A 21,846-nucleotide genomic window follows, 5' to 3' on the forward strand; every position below is an offset into this window, starting at 1 on the left:
GCAGATTGCAGCCGATCACCTTTTCAGCAGTGCAGATGATACGCTGCAGTCTGCTCTTGTCCTTGGCAGTGGCAGCAGCATACCAGATGTTGATGGAGGAGGTGAGGATGGACTCAATGATGGCTGTGTAGAAGTGCACCATCATTGTCTTTAGTAGGTTGAATTTCTTCAGCTGCCGTTGAAAGTACATCCTCTGTTGTGCTTTTTTGCTGAGGGAGCTGATGTTCAGCTCCCCCTTGAGGTCCTGGGAGAGGATAGTGCCCAGGAAGCGGAAGGACTCCACAGTGTTGACTGGGGAGTCGCATGGGGTGATGGGGGTGAGTGGGGCTGTATTCTTCCTGAAGTCCACAACCATCTCCACTGTCTTAAGAGCATTGAGCTCTAAGTTGTTCTGGCTACACCAGGTCGCCAGGTTGTCAGCTTCCCACCTGTAATCAAACTCGTCCCCGTCAGAGATGAGCCCAATGAGGGTGGTGTCCTCCGCAAACTTCAGAAGTTTGACAGACGGATGACTGGAGGTACAGCTGTTGGTGTACAGAAACGGTGTACAGACTTCCTGTCAGACAGGAAGTCTGTGATCCACCTGCAGGTGGAGTCGGGCACATTCAGCTGGGAGAGCTTGTCCTGAAGCAGGGTGGGAATGATGGTGTTGAAGGCAGAGCTGAAGTCCACAACCAGGATCCTGGCGTAGGATGCTTGGGAGTCCAGGTGCTGTAGGGTGAAGTGGAGGACCATGTTAAATGCGTCGTCCACAGACCTGTTACACCTGTTGGCTTTGTAGGCAAACTGCACGGGGTCCAGTAGAGAGTCTGTGATGGATTTAAGGTGTGCCAGCAACAGGCGCTCAAAAGACGTCATTACCACAGAGGTCAGGGTGATGAGTCTGTAGTCATTAAGTCCTGTTGGCCTTGGCTTTTTGGGCACAGGGATGATGGTGGAGGTCTTGAGACAGACTGGCAAATGGCATGTCTCCAGGGAGGTGTTAAAGATGTAGGTGAACACCGGAGACAGCTGGTCAGCACAGTGCTTGAGGATGGCCGGAGAGACAGTGTCTGGCCCAGCTGCTTTGCGTGGGTTCTGCCTCTTGAAGAGTCTGTTAACTTCACCCTCGTGAATGGAGAGTGTCGTCACTGTGTTGGGGGGGGGGGGGGGGGGGTGATAGTTCAGGACAGTCCAATTGTCTTTCAAATCGACAGTGAAGCATACATTGTGAAAAGCAAATAAGTGCCAATGGGAAAAACCAGAAGAGCATGTAGTTAAACATTACAAATTAAACAACATGAACGTCGAAAGTGCTAGACGGGGTGTTCAATCCTGGTCCTCAAGAGCCCCTGTCCTGCATGTTTTAGATGTTTCCCTGCTCCAGCACACCTGATTCAAAAGAATGGTCATTACCCGGCTTCCACAGAGCTTGATAACAACCCATTCATTTGAATCAGGTGTGCTGGAGCAAGGAAACATCTAAAACATGCAGGACAGGGGCTCTCGAGGACCAGGATTGAACACCCCAGTGCTAGAGTGTACCTGGAGGAAAGCAAGCAACAATAATATAATTCACAGCAAGCACAGTAGTTCAATCAGTTACAACTAACCAACAAGTCCCTCAATAAGTGTTCCTGGAGGAAATAAACTAACATCTGATCCAACAAATCTTTCCTAAGTACCGTTGTACTTCCGGAGCAAGTGTGTCTTTAGCCTTTTTCTTGAAGGTGGAGAGACAGTGTCTCTGATGGTGGGGAGATGATTCCACCATTGGGGGGCCAGACAGGAGAAGAGCTTGGGTTGGGAGTGGGCACTCTTGAGAGGTGGGACCACCAGATGGTTGTCAGAAGAAGACCGAAGGTGGCGAGTGAAGGTGTAAGGTTGGAGGAGAGACTGGATGTAGTCAGGTGCAGTCCCGTTCACCGCTCGGATGGTCAGTACCAGGTTCTTGAATCTGATGCGGGCCGTGTGGGTAGCCAGTGGAGGGAGATGAAGAGCGGGGTAATATCAAATCAAAATGTATTTGTATAGCCCTTTTACAAGCAATGTCACAGAGGGCTTCACATACGCCCATAGATCTGCCCCTCAACCAACCTAAACCCTCAAGGAAGACAAGGAAAAATTCCCAGAAAAACTCACTAGAGGAGAAAAAATTTAAGAAACCTTAGGAGGAGCAATTCAGTGAGGGAGTCTCTCCTCCAGAGACGGTCAGTGAAAGAGAGCTGCAGAACACAGGCTAAACATAGTCATACAAAAGGGAAGTGTCAATGGGTGTTGAAACACCAAAATCCAGTGTTCCTTGGGTCAGAGTTGGTAAATGTCAGTTTAAGCAGAGGTAGCCACAGGGCTGGGGACTGTGATCGGCGCAGCATCACAGGCAGGGGGATGAGGAAAGGGACCGGGAACTCACTGTTGTCCGTCAGGGAGACTGGTGCCCATTTGGCAACTAGATCCAGCTTTGGCAGACCGTCACAGATCGATGTCCACTGGCGACCAGGTCCAACGTTGGCAGACTGATGACCCGGCAGGTGCTGACAGCTCAAACCCCCCACACCACAGGGGATGTGTGGAGGGGGGACAGAGGAGAGCAGGGGTTAGAGAATGCCAGGAGCAACTAACAGTTACAGTAATATTAGAACGAGGTGCCCACCGGTCAAGTGTGGACTAGTGCAGTAATTTAGCAGAGCAGACACTTAAGATAGCGCCAGCCCCCTTCGGTTGGAACTTGAAATCTGCTCCAGGGAAGAGAAACTCTAAAATACGTTATTCTTATACGAATAAGAATGCCCCGTCCCCCGTCGTCTCAAACTAGTAACAGTAACAATAACAGTAACAATATACAGTAACAGGTTTACTTTATTTGTAGAATCAAGTCGGGCCTCCATGGACATATAGAAGCTTTATTTGTAATTTAAAGTTATCTATGACACATATACAGACACACGCTTCAGGTTTACATTAAAAGTACATACACACACTTTAGCAGTCATAGAACTGACTAAACAAAAAGGTTTTTTACCTAACTTTGAAACATGGGAGCGTCTGGGTATGTTGAAGATCAGGGGCCTGTTCCATAAAGGCCGCTCAAATAAGTTGGATTTACAGTCCCAAACCAGACTTGAATTAGCTTAACAAGTCAAGCGGGGCTAAAGGGAGTCAGATGGCTGAGCGGGGAGGGAGTCTGGCTAGTAATCTGAAGGTTGCCAGTTTGATTCCCAGCTGTGCCAAATGACGTTGTGTCCTTGGGCAAGGCACTTCACCCTACTTGCCTCTGGGGAATGTCCCTGTACTTACTGTAAGTCGCTCTGGATAAGAGCGTCTGCTAAATGACTAAATGTAAATGTAAAGCGGTTCCATAAAGGCCAATTTCAGCTCAAGCAGTCCTACTAATTCAAGTCAGATTTAAGTAGTCAAGCTAATTGCGCGTGCACCCTATTCTTAAGCATCCACCACGGCAAAAGCAATGCACACGGCCACGTGACTTCTTCCAGAAAGAACGTTCCCTTTAAGCCTTGTACTATGACAGCTCCCTCATCCACCGCTTCATCAAAATGAAACGGCATGCCATGATTGACATGAACGATAGGCTACGTAGGTCGAGGTCCTTTTTTAGACCTTTAGTTACTTCGTTGATTAAAAAACAGACACCCTCTAAACACATGTAAATTTACTTTTTTGACATTGTTTTAAATAAATAGCCTACTATTAATCAATACATTACCCAGTAGCCTAACTTTTTAACATGGTTGTGTCGGGAAAATAGAGGATATAGATGTAGCCTATGGATTTAGGTTTGTTTTGCAATTGTATACTACTGTTAACAACTATACAGCTATGCTAATTATACTCAGATAATTTAGATTGAGATAGGCCTATGCCTGATGCCTGAACATTTGAAATCACAAACTAGGCAAGCCATAGGCTACGTTTAACGTGGCGTGTATCAAATCATTGTTCATCATCGTTTAATGCATTAGGCTAAATGTTGTAGCCTATGTAGGGTATTTAAGTTGATTTTCTATCAATGTTGAACATATTGAACTGATGAGAATAAGAAAATGAGAATATCCGTGGTAAATCATCGTTTTCCCGTTGGGTCAGTGTTACAGGAAGGTCTGGTTAAGCACGGGACAGCTGCATGTCGTCAGCGTAGCAGTGGTAGGAAAAGCCATGGGAGGTGATGATCGGTCCAAGTGAGGTGGTGTACAGGGAGAAGAGGAGGGGTCCAAGGACAGAGCCCTGTGGGACACCAGGTAACACCTGAAACTTTTATGATACTGAAGTAGGGATGCACAATATATCGGCAGCCATATTGGTATCGGCTGATAAATGTTTATTTTTAATGTTATCGGTCTGATAAGAAAATGTGGTCGATAAATTAAACCCGATAAATTATGGAATAGTTCTGCCCGTTGAACCAAATTTTGTCTGTCAGGCAATATATTTCACATAAAGTCCTTGGTGTTAACCAGGAGTTGGGCACACATTTTGCTTAAATTCTGAACTTGAGGTTTTATCGTTAGATGTATTTGTTTATTCTTAGACGAAAGGACAGCGATTGTTACTCTGGCACAATAATACTTGGTTGACTAAACTGAAAGTCATCAACAGTCTGGTAACAAACCAGCATCAAACCAACAGCATTTAAATACAGTCAGCCCAGAGAAACAAGTGCTGAAGTGATGTACACCGAGCAAAAACCTCTAGCAGTTGTGGAATGGTTTGGGGCTGTTGCTACTACCTCAAACCTTGAATGAGTTGTACTCGTTCTATCGTCGTACTATATGTCCTTGAGTCATTAAGAGCAGTCTGGTCCACAGCTGAATTATAGAGATGCATTGAAATGGTGTTTGATGTATTGTCTATTAAAAAACTTATAGTACTTAATGTTAGACTGTCCAATGGACTTTGGTGCCACAAAATACATGGTAAGTGCTTTAATTGAGTACAGAAAATGCCTACAAAAATCTGTCATCTGGCCTGTATTATTTTACATAAAACTGACAACATTTTGAGGCGATTCATTAAAATTATTTATTAATTTGCTGACTCAAAATATTTTCAGCAAGAAACTTTAGCCCTTGTAACTAGTATGTTACGCACTGCACAACTTTAGGTCACACATATTGTGCTCAAAGAAATAGGAATTATATTATTGAACATTTAAGTCATGCTGAGTCAAACACATTAACTTGTAAATGTAAGCAGTACATTTTCATGTGAAAATTACATAAAACCTAAAAAAAATCTTAAAAAACATCCTGTAAACATTAAATCTAAACAAAAAGATACCAAAATTGCAACATCTATTTCTTGTATTCCCCAATTTATAAACAATTCAGGGTGTTATTTATTTATTTACACTGCTTTAAAAAAGACTACAAAAACAGTACATAGCACTTCAATTCAAACACATTACTGTCTTACGTTAAATAGTGTTTACTTCCCATTTTGAAAGTAATAGGCACAAAAATTCAATTTTTGAGAAATTCTCAAATGCTGCACATCTAGTACTTTTGGTCCACTCAGTTCCTTATTATGCCCATGTTATTCACAATGGCCAAAGTATCTATAACTGTTCTATGGACAAATGTAACATCTACCATTAAAACACCACAGCATCCTTTCAGATCACTGAAGATGGCAGGTACTTGGGGCGGTTTGTTCTGTCTGTAAAATGACTGTCCAAAGGACCTTAAGCTCAGTGGACTGAGCCAAGGGTTGGGCAACTTGCAGATCATACTGTAGGTTGAATAAAAGCTGTTTATACAATGTAACAGCCAATTAATACAGTTATAAACTTAATACAACATTAGAACAGACAGCTGCCAAGAGATAGGGGTTCCACCAGGCCTAGTTAACATTGTTTAACCCTCGTGCTGCCTTCGGGTCACATGACCCAAAGGTTCATAATGAACCATCGTTGTGTTTACCCAATTTTACCCAATACAAAAACAAATTAAAATAATTTTTCTTTTAACCTTTGCAATGTGGGGGGTCTGAGACAGCCTAGCTGTTAAAAGAAAATGCTTCACTTTGTCTTTGTATGCAGTAAATCTGTCGCAATACGACGGTGGGTCACAATGACTGATGGGTCAGAATGACCCGAAGATAACACAAGGGTTAATGTAAGTTCAACATGGTCTTATTTCACCCATTACACACCACCAGCATAGTATCTACTACTCTTCACTGGAAATCCAAAAGGACAATGAAATTGTCTTCCCTCACGTCAAGGGAACTCAATATAAGATTTTCAACATCAATTTAGGATATCTCTTTAATTCATCACCAGCTGTGCAGCCAAAGGCATTTTGTTTGCCAAAGCATAGATTTGTGAAGATGTACTATGAATGTTTAAGGCCGTTTGCTGGAGGTCGAGCTCTGTGACATCGTCAGGGAAGTTCTTAGTGTCGTCCTATCTGCTCCAGATGAACCTGCCAAGGACTGCCATGATGTCCTCCAGGGGATTCTGACTAGGGGACGGTTCACTTCTTCAAACACTGGTACATGAGCGCTCGTGGGTTTAGCATGTAGTGCTCAGAGTTGAGGAACTTGGTGAGGTACTGTGGCACAGCCGGGCGAGGGGTCAAGTATGACATGCCCGGACTGACAGCCATGACCTCCGCAATTTTCTGTTTCATCTCTCCAATCTCCTTGTCCTGCTTCATCACTCTCCCTGTAAGGCAGAGACATTTGTTAATAGAATGTTTTCTCTCAACTCTTTTGTGTTTTATATTCAATGTTTTTTTACTGGACAAACAGAGTGTGTGTGTATAGTCAAGTAAAACAGTTCATACAGAACACTAAATTAACAGTTTTAAAAAATGGGTGAGAGGACTGGGGACCTTGTGCTATCTCTAGCTGCCTGCGCGCATCTCCTAGAGCTGAGAACAAGTCCAGTTTGATGCGAGTCTCAGCGCTCAAGTTGTACTCCAGGTGCTGAGCCTTCTCCTGCAGGGCGGCGAGGGCAGACAGCAACACCTCGGTCTCCTGCTCCACACAGCGGAACCTTCCCATCGCCTGAGACCAGAACAGAGTGAAGACAGCTATAGATAACAGACAACTGACAGAGGAGAGATCAGTGCCTCAGAGGTTGCGCTTTGGTTCCCCAAACTTCTACTGTATTTATGTCAAACATAACTGAACTAACTTTAGTAACTTAAATTGAATTGTTTTAATTGATCTAATTTAGGAACCAAAGCGCCACGAAACAGTTTTCAACAGTGATGGTGGATTAGTGGTATGCCAGCCATTCAAAAAACAATGACCACATTATTAAAACTTTCTCGGGGGGCATTCTGTGTTTCAGTCAGGGAGATTTTCATAAAAATACAAATCTTTGAGGATGGACAATTAATTTCACTCACCAGATGGTTTGTGACTAGGGTTGCAAAATTCCGGGAATATTCAAAGTTGGAAACTTTCCACGGGAATTAACGGGAATATACGGGACTTAACGGGAATAAACTGGAAATGTTTGTCAATATCAATATGCTAGGTAATGACAAACAGTGTTGGGAAAGTTCACTTTCTACATGAACTACTTCAGTTCATAGTAAAAAAGTTTTAACTAAGTTCACATCTCCAAAAATGTCTCAATATGTTGCAAGCTATAATTGAAATCTCTGTCTGCAATACCGCTCTTGGCCTCTACGCAATTCGGCGCTCTCACACTTGCCAGGCATAGGGCTGAAATGTTCAGACGCAACACTGATGACAAAGACGTTCAAAAATAACAGAACGTTTTACGTTTAGGTTTATGTTTCTGGCAGACAATGTTCCCAAACAGCTGGATTCAGGGTCCAGCTGAGCTAGGCGTGCATAGTCTTGTTCTCAACTACATTGAAGTTCCCTGTTATATGCTTTTACCAAAAAAAAACTTTAACACGAGCCAAAATTCCCGTGGAAACTTTCCGGAAATTTACCGGAAACTTTCTGCCCCTTTGCAACCCTATTTGTGACACATAACTATCTGGGAAGTCGTCCTTGGAAAAGGGCTGGCATTTTCACAAAATACTTGGATGAATCATCTGTCTCACTAGCTAACTTCAAAAACACTTGCAGGTGCCAGTAGTTCCTCATAGGATGCTGACTGGTCCTTCAGCCCACTGTGGTTTGGGCACAAACGGATTAAATTGGATGTTGGCAAGATGGATTTTCACATGGTCCTGATCTCACATATCCAGCTGTCTCACAAGATTAATGGACAACAAGGTGGTAGAGGGAAGTGTATTTTTCTCCTTGTTAAAACTGAAAAGTACTTGTGTGAAAGACGTTCACTGTTTTATGAAAGGCTTGGCTTTTGATTCTGCATGCATTATGGGGTAAACATCACCACAGTGAAAGAGGATAACAAAGACATTAAATTATGCAATACCTCATACTTACAAAAACAATCTGCATACTATACAGACAGATGCAACGACAAAGTCAGGGTTCCCACTCTTTTCTAAAGATCGCTTTCCAGGACTTTTTCAAGACATTTCCAGCGATGGCCTAGCTGGTGTGACAGAGAGGAATCGCACCATACCCTTGTGTTCTTCTCTGTGGAAGTCTGATTTAAAAGATGTGCAGTCGATGGCTGTAACGTATCTATGAAATCATCTATTACATGCTTAGAAACGATGACAGATTGATCCATTGTGATCCATTGTTAGCATGTTCCTGAACATAACTCAACCAGGGGCGTCGTTAGACCCTTTTTACTGGGGCACGTGCCCCATTATAAATCTGCTGTGCCCCAGTAAAATCTCAAGTTTGAGTTTTAACAATTTACTTTTAGTCTGTGCATTAATTTAGATTGATAATCCCGGAAAAAGTCAACGCAGTATCCCAATCAACGCTTGTAAAATCAAAGCAGTTTAATCGAAAACACAAACCGATGCACGCAGAATTCCATGTCAGCATGCTCTTCTGAGCTTGCCAAATAGCCACTCGGCACACAAGTCAGAATTGAGGTAGGCTAAGAAATCATTACAAAACTAAAGAAAGTTTCTAAATGATAGGCCTACCGATCATCTTATTTTGACAAAAACATAAAAACTATGACATGAAGCTCTAAAAAAACAGTATTTGTGCTCAAATGAAGGCGAAAAAACGTGTGTGCTCGCATTAACTATTGATGTCTCTGCCAAAGCTGTTATCAAACTTGCGTCCCTGAACTGTTGTATAGTGGGTTAAGCAAGGGGAGTTTCTATAGCCGAGTAGTGCATTGTGCGCAGCATGCTTGGAAGAAATAAAATGGATATGAATAGGGGCCTGTGCCCCAGTAGAGTTTTATGTCTAACAACGCCCCTGAACTCAACCCTTTCAGGTGGTTATGTTATCTATTTTAAGAAACTCTGAAACTCTGACTCTAGTGGTTCATTCTCAGAAAACGTAAAATAAGATTTTCCAAGATGTTTTCTTTACTCATATTTTACATGTGTTTTCCATGACTGGAAAATTGGTAAACTGTTTTCCAGGATGTGTGGGAACCCTGAAAGTGCCACCTTCAGGATGCCTTGACATGACACAAAAATAAAAATATTCTAAATCACGGCCATCAGCGGCATTCCCTTACTCAGAATTCAATTCCACAAACAGCATTCTCAAATTGGTGACAAACAAAAATTCTCACATTTACATTAGGGCATCTCTGAAACTGCAGACAAATCAGTACCACTTCAACAAGCATCGCACAAAAGGTCCACACAACACTGTCACAAATTCAAACACGAACATTATCAAATAATCCACTCATGTGTATAAAGTATATAGAAAATACCTCAACTTCTTGCTCTAGAGCTATTACACGACCCTCTTTCCCTTGAAACTCCAGTTGTAGTTGTTTGTACTCTGTCTCTAGATCTTTAGCTTTTTTCTTTAACATTAGGCTCTCTGCGTGTTCCTGCCTGGTGTAGAAGATGGAGAAAAGCTTTTGAGTAGAGGGGGACTTCTTTAAAGTCAAGGTGGGTAGGTCACACAGAAAAAAACAACATTGCATGTCATTCATCTTCACTGAAACATATCAGTCTCTACAGAATTGACAGTAAACCTAGAGTATGGTTGCCTGGTCATAATTAACAGCTATTGAAACAGCACCACCTTACCGAACTGTAAATTACTAAAACTGTGGATTATGACTTAAAAGCATACATTTATCAAATTGTGTAATTAGACTTCTAGTCTTGTATTTTGTATTGATCAATATTAGCAAGGCACAAAACAGAATAATACAGAGTGTTGTGATGAACAGTTTTACATGAAACAAACAATAGAAGGAGAATGAGACTGCTACTGTACCTGTTTGTCATGTTACGGGCACAGCTAGCTGCCTCCTCCAGTTTTTGAGCCTGAAGTTCAGCTAGAATTTTCTCAACAGAGAGCCTTGCCTCTGTCTCAGCTCTGGTCTTCTTCTCCAGCACTGCGCTGGTCTGTTTGTCTCTCTGCTTGGTCTTGGTCACACACAGAATCCTGATGCACACATTACAAGCTAGTCTAAGCATTTGTTGCATAGCGTATGCAGAGCATACCCTTGGGACAACTGTGCCTGAAAGATGCATTTTTCCAATGGGTTTTGAATGTAATAATATACAAGTTTGAAAAAGAAGTTGTCTGTCTTGACGGGAGAAACTAGAACTAGACGCATGATGATCATGACAGGGATTTACATGACAGTACTACTTAGTAACCAGCAGGCAGGAACACTCACTTGCTCTGGAGCAGGTCATTAGACTGTCTGAGAAGAGACACCTCTGGCCTCAGGCTCCTCTCACTGTTGGTCAGGTTGCAGACGTGGCTGCGTAGCTCCTGCTCATTCTGCCTGCTGGCCTGTAGCTCCGCCTTCAACCTTCTGAACTCTTGCTCCAGTCTACAAAGTGAGAGAGACATAAAATGAGAAATGAAGAGAAAAAGAGATATGAAAAAAAGGAGATGAAAGAAATGAAAAAAAAGGAGATGAAAGAAAGAAGCACATTTACAGATCAGTGGCATTTAGCCAATGTAAGCTCTACAGTAACCTACTTGGTGATCTGCTCAAGGTGGGGATTGTGGTTGGCGTTGACATTCTTGTCGGTTGTGTCCCGAATGGGACTGACTGTTTTGGAGGAGCTGTGCCTCTGCTTCTTGTCACCCTTGCCTGTGGGCCCTGCAGACGTGTTAGCAGGGGTCCAACGCGCTTTGGGCGGAGAGCTCTTAGAGGGCCAGGGCGCTTTGCTGCCCTGCTCATCCTGAGGTAGATTTTTGGGGTTTACTAAGGTCTCTGCTCCTTCTGCTGCTTCTGAAGTGGGTTCTCTTGACTCACCGCAGTTGATTTTGGATGACGGTGATGGATGGTTTAAGTCACCTGGCCTGGTCTCCACACTTTTGTGCGCTCCGTGGCTTTCGCTGTGGATTTGAAGGCAGTCCACTGTGTGTCTTTCATCAGTGGTCACAGTGTTGTTTTGACATTGATATTGGGTGGACTCAGGTTTGGGCCTCCACTTCAGGTCTGTGAAAAGAAAAAAAAACTAATTTTACGACCCAGAACAGTATTAACATCTGTTAACATCTGTTAGAATAACAGAAATGTCAACACATGATGCTTTAGGTAAGTGCAATATCACTAAATGTTCTAAATTCTAGTTTATTTGCCATTTGCGTCAAGTACAGTTGCATTGGAATACTTGGTTCTGCTCTCAGCATTTTTCTGCATGTTGCTGTCTACACAAGACAGCAACATGCACATACACAATGAAGATTTACAGATCCTATTTTAATAACTAGAAAAAGAATTCTGCAAAAGATATGCGTTATTGTTCAGTGATAATCCTAATTGTTTCCTAATATCAATAGGAGTAAACAGTCATGTCTGGTCTTGTCTATACTTACTGCCGTTGCTATCGGTGACAGACTTGGGGTAAAACTGCAACCCAGGAGGCAGAGACTGTTGAAGGAGGTGCACGTGGAAGTCATTTTCATTTTGGACCGCTTTCTGTGTCCTCATCTTAAAGATGCTTCTGAAATAGCAGGTGGCATCAAACCCCAGGTAGACAACAGGATACCCAATGCTGAGGGTCAAACAAACAGCGAGAAGACAGTTACAAGTGCTCACTACAAACAATTATTTGGAACATTAGTATTGAAACACAATACATATAGTACATTATTGTACAAAATTAAAAAACTGACTATTTCAACTCATTCACAACAAGCAATAAAGTACAAGAGTATCTCTATAGATTCTACCAGTAGACTACTTGGTGATTTAATCTAACATCTTGTAGGTCTCTGTTTACTGTAATACCACTCAATTCAGAGCAGAATAATTTTACAATTGCCCTGAAACTTGAAAGGATCTGCAACCAACCAAGTCTGTTTCAGTTCTGCTTGAGGGAGCCTCCTCTGTGAGCACTTTGTGCTGAATCGACCTACCAGTGTGCAGCAAAGAGATGAGACAGGTTGGCGTGGGAGTTCTTTAGGTCTTTAAGTCTGAGTGAAGCCTCGGTATACACAAGGAGAATCCACAGGGACACCGTTGACATACAGATGCCTTTTTCTGAGAAAAAGAATCCATTTCACAATTTAACATTATCTTGGCCTGATATTATGAACCAAACAAATTCACTCAGGGTTAATTAGAGCTGTATAGAATCAGTATCGATAGGAACATTTTCAGGTCACATACAATAGACATGACATATTGGGTTGACCTTTGTTCCTTTGGGACCTTTGTTCCATACAATCAAAGGAACCATTTGCTCCTATAGGATAGGTTAAAAAAAAAGAACTTAAAAATATATATATATTACACCAAATAAAAATAATCCAACAGTGAACCGTAGTATACCCACCAGTGTGCCATATGTAATTGAACAAGACGTAGGTGCTCGCCGCAAAGAAAAGCCAATTTAGAGGAACAAAAATAAAACAAAAGACATCCAGGGTAAAGGCAGCACAGACAAATGCAACGCATATAACCTGCAACAAAGAGTGAATTTGCTTCAGTGAAAATGGACTGAGGCTTAACATTATTGACTTCTGTATTTTCATGTTTTTATTTTCAAATAATCAGAAGCTCTGATGTTCTTACCAGGCCATGACAGTGGAAAGTACTGTAGACGCTCCCTAAGAATAACCAGCAAGGCCAAAGGTACTCCAACCGGAATTCAAGAATGAAATCTGCCAGGAGCACTAAAGTCCACACAATCATGAACTTCATAAATGTGTAGGCGCTGCGAAACAAAGAATAAATACGTGATGTTGTATAAAGAGAACAATTTAATGTGAATTGGGCCAAAGGACTAGGCTAGGGTCATTACGTTGAAAATTTTAATTTCAGACCACATTTTCTTTCCCCTTTGACACAGCTAAAGGCTATTGTTTCAACAACTCCTTTGTTCCAGCGCTAGGCTATCTGTGGGGCTACTATCATACCCCACTTGTTTGGTAACCATGACAACGGCTCATATGCCATTGAGAGTGTCTCTGAATGTCTTTTATGCGCATCTTAAATAATGAGAGCACACGCTCCTTATAGAATAGGAAGGCATGTAAGAAAACCTTAAATGTAAGAGCTAGTTAAACCTCCCCCTTCCACACCCCCCTCCCTTTCCACAAGCACACAAGTAGGCTATGCCACGCAATTGTAGACCTAATTGGCCATTAATACAATCTTTGCAAATAGCCAAATGTGTAACGTGCACAAAAAGACTCGATCATGCATTTTCAAAGAAAAAACTATAGGCCCTTGAAAGCACGCCATTGCCGTAACGCTTTGTCTCTGGGAACCGATTGCCTTTACGTCTAGACAACCATAGTGCCTCACATATCGTCATATAGGCTATTTTGTAGGCTAATAAAACGATATCGGCCCTCATATTATTACGTAAATTGTATTATTTAGTCATGTTGCCATAATAGGCAAAAATGTTACACGGTTACCTTAAAATTAACAGTAGCCCTAATAAGGATGCATCTTAATCACAACATTGGGAGGAATGGGTTTATTTATCAGCATGAATCATCATTAGTCAATATTAAGAATATAAATCAATTGTACAATGTAGAATTCTCAATAATGATGTAGGCTATTGCGCGCATTCATCTAGAAGTGGATGTTGACAGTCGATAACACATCAACGTAAACAATGCAGGTGGGCGTCAAATTTAGACTGCACCCTCTAGAGTCTTTTATACAATGTAGGCTAATCTAAAACATAGGGCAATTTGAAAAAGAAGATGTAGACAGATGATGGTGATGAAGATCGAGCATTTCAGCAACAAATATGTTGTAACGGCTAATTAGTTACCCTACCTTTCAGAAATTTTCTCTGTAAATTTGATCTTTTTCATTTTGCGTATCCTGTTGACGTCCACGTAACGTTTCTTCATCGTATGGCTTCTATTCCTTGTCCGTATACCGCACAAAGCGGCAATTACTGTAAACACGAACGTGGATGGTTTACTGTAGACTACAACAACCTGATCATATTTTGGGATTATTCTGCACTAGTCTTTGATCAATCCTGACGGTGCGCATGCCCTGTAGTCAGAACGATACCTCGACGGGTTGAACAGCAGTAGAGTCAAGGTTGAAACATCAAAATAGCCCAGGCTACAATGAATCGGTGTGATTATAAAACATTAGGATAGTGAAAACCAACCATTTAATCATACAGTGAACAGAAACTGTCTTTGTTCAAAATACTTTGGAGAGGCTACTCATTGTCAACAATGAGCAATTAAATTGCTCACTGTTACTTTCCATAAATATACCGTGGCCTATATACATGCACACAGAATCCCAATTTCCACAAATCTTTTGCAAATGCAAACACAGCATTCAAAACAACTTCTCAAACTATCTTCTCACCATAAAATGAATGCACATTTCTAAAAACCAAAATGAACACTGATGTACATAGTTAATGGAAAACACTGATGAGTGGTAAACACTAACTCTATATTTGTTTCAGTTTTACTTCAGACTCAATTTAGGACTTATTTTCTGACAGTGATACACCTCAGCAAACACAGTTGGATTTGTAAATGTAGAAGAAACAATAGAAAACGAAAATAAGTCTTCTACACACATTGTACTTCAAAAAAGGAGAGCCCACCGTTGGCCCTTTTATTGCTAAATCTATGATTGCTAATTCAAAAGCAACAGGTGTTTACCCAAGTGAGGGTGTTTTGAGAAAAGCATTCTAATATGGCAGTGTCTTCCATGAGAACACATAAGACTCATCAATGCAGAGAATTTTGTGTAGTCATTTGCTAAATGTCTTGTTTGGAACTGACTCACTGGGAAGTCATCTGTGGAATTAGGGCTGAACGATTAATTGCATTTGCGATAATAATGCGATGTGACAACACAAGATTGTTCTAATCGCAAAGGCTGCGATTTTACTTCGGTCACGTGACACGCGAGAGTAACGCAGTTTGCAGACGAAGGATCAACTTTGCACGTTACACCTTGACCTGTACGATGGCCTCAGGCTCGACAGAACCTGACACTACAGACACTTTGCCAATTTTGCCTTTAAAAAAGATGCTGCGCAGTGTCAAGTATTGTGCAAAACCTGCCTGGCTAACATTGCTACCTCACGGGGCAACACTACCAACCTAATTCGGCCCTAAGAGAAACCCCACAGAGCCATGTACGATGCATAGCTAAAATGCTGAACACCATTGTGTCAAATAAGCCAAATAACACCCGACAGGATCACTGATCGAAATGTTTCAAAGCCTAACTCCATATTTATGTACTACTAAATTACTCAAGCAGTAACAGCGTTCATCACGAAAGATATGATGCCCCTCGGTGATACACATATAGTAGGAACACTATGGCTGACCGTGCCATACTGTTTCTGTTAGGCTACTGACTGGATCAGAAATGTTCAGACAGTGTTTCTTTTTCTTCTAAGATTTAAAGATCCTGTAAAGCAAATTCAATGATTTGCTTCTCAGTACATTATATACGTGTGAAATTAGTTCCTGAAAGCATGTGCAAAGCGCAAAAATGTTGTCGCACTGAAATGTGGAGTTAGACCATAGAAGAGTTTCTCTTACGTTTTCAGATCAGGTTTTAATGGGCCGAGCTAAAAAAAGACCTATCTACGTCATTTTGACCCATCTACGTCAGATCACTGAATGGCTCCTCCTGCTGTACTGTTATTGTAGCCTACATCATCTAGCTAGCTAGCTTCAGGATGTTTCCCTCCACCCGCAACTGCAATTTCCCTGGATGCAAGAACTTCAGCTGCGCTGCAACGCTATTTAATTTCCCTATTGATGAGGAAAGGAAAAATAGGTGGATTGATTTTGTGAAGAGCCACGCTGATGGAAAGCTTCGGATAAACTCCAACAGCAGCCTCTGCACTGACCAATTTTAATATGGACCAGAGACAAATGGGGTTCAGGGACACACGGATTGGCTTCTCTTGCAGCGCGGAGCTGTACCGAGCATCGCCCTCCCGGTCATTCCTCCTCCGGTCACACCTGGACCTCTGACTCCCGGTCCATCAGCACCGGATCTCCTCAGGGCTGCGTCCTTTCCCCTCTGCTCTTCTCCCTGTACACCAACAGCTGCACCTCCAGTCATCCGTCTGTTAAACTTCTGAAGTTTGCGGACGACACCACCCTCATTGGGCTCATCTCTGACGGGGATGAGTCTGACAATGGGTGGGAAGCTGACAACCTGGTGACCTGGTCTAGCCAGAACAACTTAGAGCTCAATGGTCTTAACCCTCGTGCTGCCTTCGGGTCACATGACCCAAAGGTTCATAACGAACCATCGTTGTGTTTACCCAATTTTACCCAATACAAAAACAAATAAAAATAATTTTCTTTTAACCTTCGCAATGTGGGGGGTCTGAGACAGCCCAACGGTTAAAAGAAAATGCTTCACTTTGTTTTTGTATGCGGTAAAGTTGTCGCAATACGACGGTGGGTCACAATGACTGATGGGTCAGAACGACCCGAAGATAACACAAGGGTTAAGACAGTGGAGATGGTTGTGGACTTCAGGAAGAATACAGCCCCACTCACCCCCATCACCCTGTGCGACTCCCCAGTCAACACTGTGGAGTCCTTCCGCTTCCTGGGCACCATCCTCTCCCAGGACCTCAAGTGGGAACTGAACATCAGCTCCCTCACCAAAAAAGTACAACAGAGGATGTACTTCCTACGACAGCTGAAGAAATTCAACCTGCCAAAGACAATAATGGTGCACTTCTACACAGCCATCATTGTCCATCCTCACCTCTTCCATCACCATCTGGTACGCTGCTGCTGCTGCCACTGCCAAGGACAACAGCAGACTGCAGCGTATCATCCGCACTGCTGAGAAGGTGATCGGCTGCAATCTGCCTACCCTCGAGGACCTGCACACCTCGAGGACCCTGAGGCGTGCAAGGAAGATTGTGGCCGACCCCTCCCACCCTGGTCACTCCCTGTTCCAGCTACTCCCCTCTGACAGAAGGCTCTGGTCCATCAAGACCAAAACCTCACGCCATAAGAACAGTTTCTTTCCATCTGCTACTGGCCTCTTCAACAAGGCCAAGGACTCCCATTGACATTCATTCACTTACTTAACTATTATAAGTCCATCTAATGGCAATTACAGTCAGGGCCAGGTTAAGGTCATCTGGGGCCCGGGGCAGAAGCCTCCCCGAGCCCCCCACCCCCCCACACAAAATATTTGTAAATATATAGGCTATTCTTATTACTATGATTTTTATCAATATATATTAGAGAGAGGGAGGGATTGGTAATTAAATTATGACAGACAAAAATATCAGTATGTGATACATTGTAATCAGTGGCGGCTGCTGGTCTTTCAAAGAGGGGAAGCTCATTTTCGGCCTACATCCTAAAAATTATTTATTTATTTGGCTATTCACTGGCTAGTTCACCCCTACGACACTAGCCTAGCCTACTGAATGAACGAACGATCTAACAAAACAAGGAGGAAATGTGGAAATTAGGTTAAACTGAAACAGGGAACGTGGTGTATGAAATGTATGATGAAAATTGGTTAGCAATTTCGCCAAGCAAATACCAAGAAATAGGTTGCTGCAGCTGCGGTGACTTTTTGTAGTACAAAATTACTGTCAATCAAAAGGAGACGCAGTCTTTCGACAGACCCTCCAATCATCACACAGAAGCTCAGCGTCCAGGCCAGCCCACTCCTCCATTCACCCCCAGAGACGCTGAGCGTCCGAGGCGGGACATAATCTCAGCCTTCATCGACCGTATAGTTTCGAAGCACTGAAACGTTTAAAAGCAGCCCCATTGAAGTCCATGGAAGCTGAACTTCAACAGGGAAATGCACTGTGACGCTACGGGAATGTATGAGAAGGAAATCAGTCAGTCGACCTGCTAATATATGTAGCTGATTCTGAAAGAACTCGTCTTCGATATGAACGTGTTCTAACGCATTTAAAATGTTAACACAATAGTAAATATTTGAACATTAATTTTTTGAAATGTTATGGGACGCTGAGCTTCCCTTGCAGTCTTAAAGAAATCGCCACTGATTGTAATACATTCCCAGCTAACAGTTACGTTGCCCTTACGTTGCCGCAACGTCACTCGATGACCAAACATACGTTGCCGCAACGTCTTTGGCGACGTTCCGGGACCGTGCATCTGTGGGACGCCAGAACGTAATCTTGTGACGTTGCCAGTCCGTAACCGCGACGTCGTGGCAACGTTATTTTCCGACGTTGCCAGTCTGTAACCGCGACCTCCTAGCAACGTCATTTTCCGACGTTGCCAGTCTGTAACCGTGACCTCCTAGCAACGTTATTTTCCGACGTTGCCAGTCTGTAACCGCGACCTCCTAGCAACGTCATTTTCCGACGTTGCCAGTCCGTAACCGCGACCTCCTAGCAACGTAATTTTGTGACGTTGCCAGTCCGTAACTGCAACGTTAACTAAGTAACCTATATTTCTCAATTCTACTGCTTATATTGGGGCGGTTCATATGCAGACCTCATTTGCCCAAAATGCTACTTGTTCTTGTATAATAGGCTACATGGTAGCCAACTTTAGGAGGACTATGTTTGTGTGATGTGTAGCCTAACTCCAGCTAATCATAAACAAGGCAGCATTTCCATGTAACATTGTCATTTTATTTCAAACAAAGTGCCAAACAGTGAATTAAAATCTTCTGCCAGTCACCGCTACAGGTCCTGTCTGTTGGCCCTGACAATGAAGCACAAAATAAGTTAGTGTTCTATGAACATAATTGCACGTGTAAAAAGGCGCTATACAAGTCATAAAAAAATCACATCTAAAATAATATACATCATCAAAAAAATACGTGATTCTAGATTTTTGTCACATAGCCATGTGAAAGGTTGGATATGGAAGCTGCAATCATGATTCATTCACCTGGCTTGTTTTGAATGGGCTGCCGGGGCGTGTTTGAGTGTCTCCTCTATGAGGAGCTCCACAGCTTTCTCTCCCAGTCCCGTCTTCCACTTCATCACAGCGTCTGGAATTAGAAGTCATGAACTTATTGTCAGCACCAATGTGAACGTTGAACGCTGCGTGTAAGCCATAGTTCATGGCATCTCCAAACACTTACCACTCTCTTTCGCAACTCCAGCACCTTAAGGCACTCCTCAAGGTCTTGGAGTTCAGCCTGTGTTTGGGCCACCTGTAGGTCCATCACTGGCACCTCTTCAGTGTGTCTGCCCTGTAGTCGCCTGAATAGGAGAGCCTCTCGCTGGTTCTCCTCCAATGTCTCCATCTTCCGGAGCATAACCTGTAATGTGTCTGTCATTAAAGACAAGTAAAACAAGTTTACAAGAGTTAGCATGATTGGCATACACTGTGGTTCTTCTAGATTAGCTGTAACAATGATGTAAATAACAAACGTTACCTTGAATGGTTGTATACAAAGCATATATTTTTTTGAGTGTCTTATATTTGCACTTGCCTGGCTGCCAGCTGTTTTCCTGGGCCCCCAATTGGTTCACCTCCACCAGACCAGAGTTGACATCTAGGGGTATGGAATCTGGTGATGCAAAAGTTTTAAGTCATGCTTTTGCTTCAAAACATAGCCTTTAGGTTGCCATGGCTCATACAATTATTGTCACTGTATTAAACGGTCATTCATTACTTTACCATCATTTCCCAGGGACACAGTGCTAGGCCGTGTGACGGTGGTAGGATAATCTGTACAGAAATGAAAATGGAATGTAGTTTATGTACATAGTTAACCTGTTTACGCTCCTGTTTCGCCCGCGAGACAAAAATGCTGCCTCCCCCTTCCTCAGTTACGACGCACTAAATTCTAAAAAATATATTTTTTAGACGCTACACATGTTATACATCGTTGGAAAGCTACGATTCTTGTGCTTCCATTGAAATAAACCAATTCAAGATCAAGTCGCAATAGCAAGCAAAGTCAACGTCTTTTTCCGGTGAACATTCCTTCAACAATGCCAAAGAAAAAAGTTGTACTCACCCTAAGTTGTTCAAATAGGTCCAGGTGTGCAAATCATGCCATCAAAACTTGATCTGCGTAAGTCCCAAGGGTTCAAAGTATCTAACCATGTAAAGTAATTCGTCCAAATACAATGTTTTACGTTCATGAATAGCCATTATCCTTTGTTTCATTATGCAAGTTAGCCGACGGAAGAAACAACTTGTTCACATAAAAGTGTTATTTTCTCCGATTTATCAACGGAGTATTTACAAAATGAAGGTCTCAAAATGTCCGTTGAACCCTCCCCTTTTGATTGACACCTTGTTCGACCCAATAGGAGCTTCCATGCCCCGTTGACAGCCCTCTAAAGCCAACTAGGTCTGTGCGTCCTGCCCCCCCCCCGCCCCCCCCCCCCACACTCGTTCTAAACAAATTTCTCGAACTGGCTTCGACTGGCTCTGAAATTAGCTCGTTAGCCTTGTAGCTGACAGCTAGCTGAAAATGCCAATACCTCATTTGTATGCGTCTGTGGAGCCTTCAAAATAACAGTCGATTGCGCAATATGGTTGACAGAATCAGTGTTCTTTGTGCGCCAATCCTTGGAATCAGATAAAGCACTCCAATGTGTTCATGCTTCAGTTTTTGTGTTTCAGTATTACTAATTAGGGATTTAGCTATTATATATGATATTTCTAAGTACCAGAGATGGGCCAGAGATAACAATTATGAAAAATAATACCTTTTTATTTGACCTTGACCTTGGTTACAAAGGGTCATTTTGGAGTCTCCAAAAGACCCTTTTAGAAAATTCCTGGATGTACTCTTATAAAAACATGTGTCAAATATGAATATATTGTGGTATTATGTTTGACTTTTGATTTGAATTGGGTAAGGCTTCAACCTGTGGTCCAATTTAGTCTTCCAGATAATACCTACCACCTCTAGGCCTCTTCAGGCCTCTGTTTTCAAAACAAAATCTAGGCGGAAATAGAAATTTTCACTTTCCTTGTGTTCAAGCTTCTATTACTCAACACTAGAAGGACTGACAGGGGTCCTGACAACAGGGGACATAACTTCAGAGTGTCAGCTTTCAAAAGAGATCATTTACATGCATGTACTCCAAATGGTTCAAGAACAGCTTCCAATTTACTTTGGGTATGCTGTTTAGGCGTTTTCAGGCAAATTTAACAGGAACATGAAAAGGTTAAAGCATATTGATATTAAAAGAGTAGCATTGCACATATGTGACCGTTCGAAAGCAGGGCCCCACATCGTAGCGTCGCACATGTGTGATTCTGAACATTCCAACCGACTGTTTTCCGATAGACAAAAACTATATGACAAACGCTATAGTAAGGCTTCAAAATTTACAAATAGTAGGCTAACAAGTAACACTAGCAGGTGGTAGCATTGCTACGAGTATTATGCTAGGTTGCTAGGTAACGGAAGCTAATTAA

The 21,846-nt window shown here is 42.5% G+C and overlaps 1 protein-coding gene across 1 annotated transcript; it reads right to left on the reverse strand.

Annotated features, from left to right (window-relative positions):
* Positions 1–6,103: 6,103 nt before the first annotated feature.
* On the reverse strand, positions 6,104–14,481 carry si:dkey-12h9.6 (macoilin-2). Its single transcript, XM_062468299.1, has 11 exons — positions 14,261–14,481; positions 13,037–13,178; positions 12,798–12,924; positions 12,379–12,502; positions 11,836–12,014; positions 10,990–11,455; positions 10,679–10,837; positions 10,270–10,440; positions 9,752–9,878; positions 6,831–7,005; positions 6,104–6,661 (listed from the first exon to the last, which is right to left on the reverse strand). The coding sequence occupies exons 1-11, from the start codon at positions 14,335–14,337 to the stop codon at positions 6,471–6,473; spliced, it is 1,938 nt and encodes a 645-aa protein (XP_062324283.1). The 5' UTR covers positions 14,338–14,481; the 3' UTR covers positions 6,104–6,470.
* Between the last annotated feature and the right edge of the window lie 7,365 nt (positions 14,482–21,846).

Source organism: Osmerus eperlanus, chromosome 8 (assembly GCF_963692335.1).
Source record: "Osmerus eperlanus chromosome 8, fOsmEpe2.1, whole genome shotgun sequence".
NCBI lineage: Eukaryota > Metazoa > Chordata > Actinopteri > Osmeriformes > Osmeridae > Osmerus > Osmerus eperlanus.

What these genes read in the sequence shown, in the direction of transcription:
- si:dkey-12h9.6 (XM_062468299.1), bottom strand. Translation starts at nt 14,337, where the DNA reads ATGAAGAAACGTTACGTGGACGTCAACAGGATACGCAAAATGAAAAAG. An exon ending in CTTTCCACTGTCATGGCCTG is followed by an intron (nt 12,925 to 13,036) that starts GTAAGAACATCA and finishes TCTTTGTTGCAG; the next exon opens with GTTATATGCGTTGCATTTGT. An exon ending in GCAGCTAGAGATAGCACAAG is followed by an intron (nt 6,662 to 6,830) that starts GTCCCCAGTCCT and finishes TCTGCCTTACAG; the next exon opens with GGAGAGTGATGAAGCAGGAC.